Source organism: Colobus angolensis, unplaced genomic scaffold (assembly GCF_000951035.1).
Source record: "Colobus angolensis palliatus isolate OR3802 unplaced genomic scaffold, Cang.pa_1.0 Scaffold10, whole genome shotgun sequence".
NCBI classification, from domain to species: domain Eukaryota; kingdom Metazoa; phylum Chordata; class Mammalia; order Primates; family Cercopithecidae; genus Colobus; species Colobus angolensis.
Genome location: NW_012110919.1, coordinates 22324909 through 22328350, shown reverse-complemented (window position 1 = coordinate 22328350; position 3442 = coordinate 22324909). Strand labels below are relative to the sequence as shown.

The window sequence follows — 3442 nt, the reverse complement described above, 5'->3', positions numbered from 1 at the left end:
GGAGGCGGAGCTTGCAGTGAGCTGAGATCCGGCCACTGCACTCCAGCCCGGGCGACAGAGCGAGACTCCGTCTCAAAAAAAAAAAAAGAAAAAAGAGAGAATCCCAAGAACCTAAGAACACAGCCCAAGCCAATGACATGATGAGAACAAGCTGAAATTTGGTGAGAGAGTGGAGCTGGGGTCACAGTGAAGGCAGAAGGGCCCAGGAGGCCAGAGGAGCCAGTTAGGGCCAGTCCTCAAGGCTTGACAATGGCAACAGTGCCACCCGTGGCAGGAGCTCAGGGCCGAGCCAGTGACAGGATGAACGAAACTGTCTCCTGGCTGCAGAGACCTGGGGCCTCTTTCAAAGCAGGCTGCGTGGGCAGGGACCCAGGGGAGTCACGGCCCCACCCCATGACCCAGGACGCCCCACACCCACACCCTGTGGTGACCCTTGCCCCTCACAGCCTCCCTGCACTCCAGCGTCGGTCCAGGCTGAGAGCCTCATACCCGGGCTCCTGTGGTCAGAGATGCAGTCTGGCACCAAGAAGGCGGGACTCAGGACACTCCAGGGCAGTGCGTGGTTCTGGGCAAGACACTCTGCACTCAGCTCTGCAGTGACGTGCTCACCCACGACACACACACGCAGAGACAGAGACATGCAGAGACACACAGAGAGATACAGAGACGCACACAGATACACAGTGAGCTGAGATCGCACCACTCACTGAGCTGAGATCACTCCAGCCTGGGTGGCAGAGCCAAATTCTGTCAAAAAAAAAAAAAAAAAAAGAAGAAAGAGAATCCCAAGAACAGGAACAGACATGCAGAGACACACGGAACACACAGAGACAGAGACGCAGGGACATACACACAAAGATACAGAGACACACACAAATACAGACACGCAGAGACACACGGAACACACAGAGACATACAGAGACACACACAGAGACATACAGAGACACACACAAATACAGACACGCAGAGACACACAGACAGGGACACACAGAGACATACAGAGACACACACAGAGATGCAGAGATGCACACAGATCCAGACATGCAGACACACAGAGACAGAAACAGACATACAGAGACATACAAAGAGATACAGAGACACATAAACACACACAGAGACACACAGATACAGACACACAGAGACATACAGAGTCACACACAGGTGCAGACATGCAGAGACATACAGAGATGCACACAGATACAGACACGCAGACACACACAGAGACACAGAGACACACACAGGTGCAGACACACAGAGACAGACACGCAGACACACACAGATACACAGAGACACACCAGGTGCAGACACACACAGACACACAGATACACAGAGACACACACACACACAGAGACACACAGAGACAGAGACAGAGGCATACAGAAATGCACACAGATTCTGAGACACACACAGACACACTCAGATACAGAGACACACACAGACATATATGCAGACACACAGATACACACAGAGACACAGACTCAGAAACACAGATATACACACGTGTACACACAGACACACCCACAGAAGCAGATCCAGCATGCCCCCAGCTCCCACTTCCCATCTGCGAGTGTTGGCCACACCTCGGGTGGCCAGCGGCGTCTCAGGACCCACACTTTGGCTCCAGCATGGCCCCGCCCCCGGGCTAGGCCGTTGCGCCTGGTGGGCCGCATCTGCATCTGTGTCTCCGCATGTCTGGGGGTGGCCTGTGTTGGTCTCCAGCTCAGAGGTGTCCAGGGGCCTTCATGGCCTCACACGGTTCCCACCCCCGTTCCCGCTTTTACTTCTCGCTCCTCGGTCCCAGCCCAGAGGTGGCCCCAGCACCCAAAGCCCTTAGTAATGCGTGTGACAGGCATGAGGCTACAGAACAAAACATTTATTTTTTCAGTTATTGTGCAAAGGTGGCCCCATCCATGCACCTCACATGGTTACCCTCTTCCTGAACCTGCTGTCATCCACTTTCTCAGGCAGGCTGTCTCCGCGCACTTCCTTACTCCGATTCTCCTTCAGGATATAATTGTCGAGAATCAGCTGCCGAAGGCTGCCATGATCCAGGGGCTGTTCCACTGCACCAAGACCAGGTTTGTGTGAGGTGCTGGGAAATCAAACCCAGGGCTCGGGCTTCCTGCCCAGTGACTCTGTCTCTCTGCCCAAGGCAGGGATGGCCAAGCCTGGTTTGGCATCCCTCCGTAGCATTGGGGAGTGGAGCCTGGAAATTCTCAGGTTTCAAGGAGGGGAGAATGAACAGAAATATACTTCTCGGGGCTGCCCAGACAATGGCTAGTTTTCCTCCTAGACAAGGATATGACGAATATTTGGTCTAATGTTAAGGAGTTAGGGCCACCATGTGCAGTTGTTCAGGATGTGCACTACACAAAGACACTTAGAGGAGAGGGGTAGATGGATGGGTTGAAATCCAGCCCCCACTTGATTGCTGAGCCATAGCTACCCAGAAGGGGCACCTTTTTCTAATTAATCTACCCAAAAGTGGCCCCTCTTCTAATTCACACCTGTAGGCCATAGAGGCCAGTGGGCTGGGAGAAACTAAAGTTCATCAACATTCCCGTGAATAGAGGTGAAGACAGTATCCGTACATTTCCGACCTTGTGAGGACAACCCACCAGCAGCTCTGCCCACCTCTCCCTCCAACCTTTTAGGAACTGAAAGGGCAGTGGTGCTGAGATGGGTGTCATCTGGCCTAGCTTTCACTCCTGCCGCATTTCAGTCTCTTCAGCTGAAACACACAGGATCTCTGTGTGTGCATGTATGTACGCATGTGTTGTGTGCGTGTGTGTGTGTGCACGTGTGCTTATTGGCGTTCTATCCCTTCATCCTTGGCACACTTGAAATGCTGCTCAGAGAAATGGCGGCAGCTTTTTAAAAATTGATTTTTTTCTCTACTTACTAAAGTCATGCAAAGTCATTATAAGAGAAAATTTCAAACAATACAGAATTGTTTAACTTAGAAATGCAACGTTATCTGCAAACCACCATCCACAATCATCCACTTTAACAGGTGGCTTATACACCTCTGGTTTTTTATGCATAATCTAGAAACCTTCCTCCTTCCCTTTCTCTCATCGCCCCTCCCTCCCTTCCTCCTCCTCCTCCTCTTCCTGCCTCTGAGCCTTCCTCTTTCTCTCCCTCTCCCTCCCCCTCTCTCAGATGTCTTATATCTCTTATTACGTATCAGGGTTGTGAAGTGCTGTCCTGTGCATTGTGAGATTTTTAGCAGCATCCTTGGCCACTAGATGACAGCAACACTATCACTTTCAGCTGTGACAACCAAAAAGATCTTCAGATATTGCCAAATGTCCCATAAAGGGTAAATCACCCCTGACTGAGGACTACTGGCAAAGAAAAAATATATATATACACACACACACACACATATCTATATATATACATATACACACACGCACATATATATACACACACACACACA

General features: G+C 50.9%; 2 protein-coding genes across 2 annotated transcripts in view; one reads left to right on the top strand and one right to left on the bottom strand.

The window, feature by feature from the left end:
• Window positions 1-770, top strand: part of MYL2 (myosin, light chain 2, regulatory, cardiac, slow) — a 12855-nt gene extending 12085 nt beyond the window's left edge. The window contains exon 8 of the transcript XR_001001162.1: window positions 739-770. The gene's annotated coding sequence lies outside the window, so the exon portion shown is untranslated. The remainder of the gene's footprint in view (window positions 1-738) is intronic.
• A 1088-nt stretch (window positions 771-1858) lies between these two features.
• Window positions 1859-3442, bottom strand: part of CCDC63 (coiled-coil domain containing 63) — a 58255-nt gene continuing 56671 nt past the window's right edge. Inside the window, exon 11 of the mRNA XM_011937094.1 lies at window positions 1859-2063. Coding sequence (XP_011792484.1) covers window positions 1918-2063 — 146 coding nt within the window. The 3' untranslated portion in view covers window positions 1859-1917. The remainder of the gene's footprint in view (window positions 2064-3442) is intronic.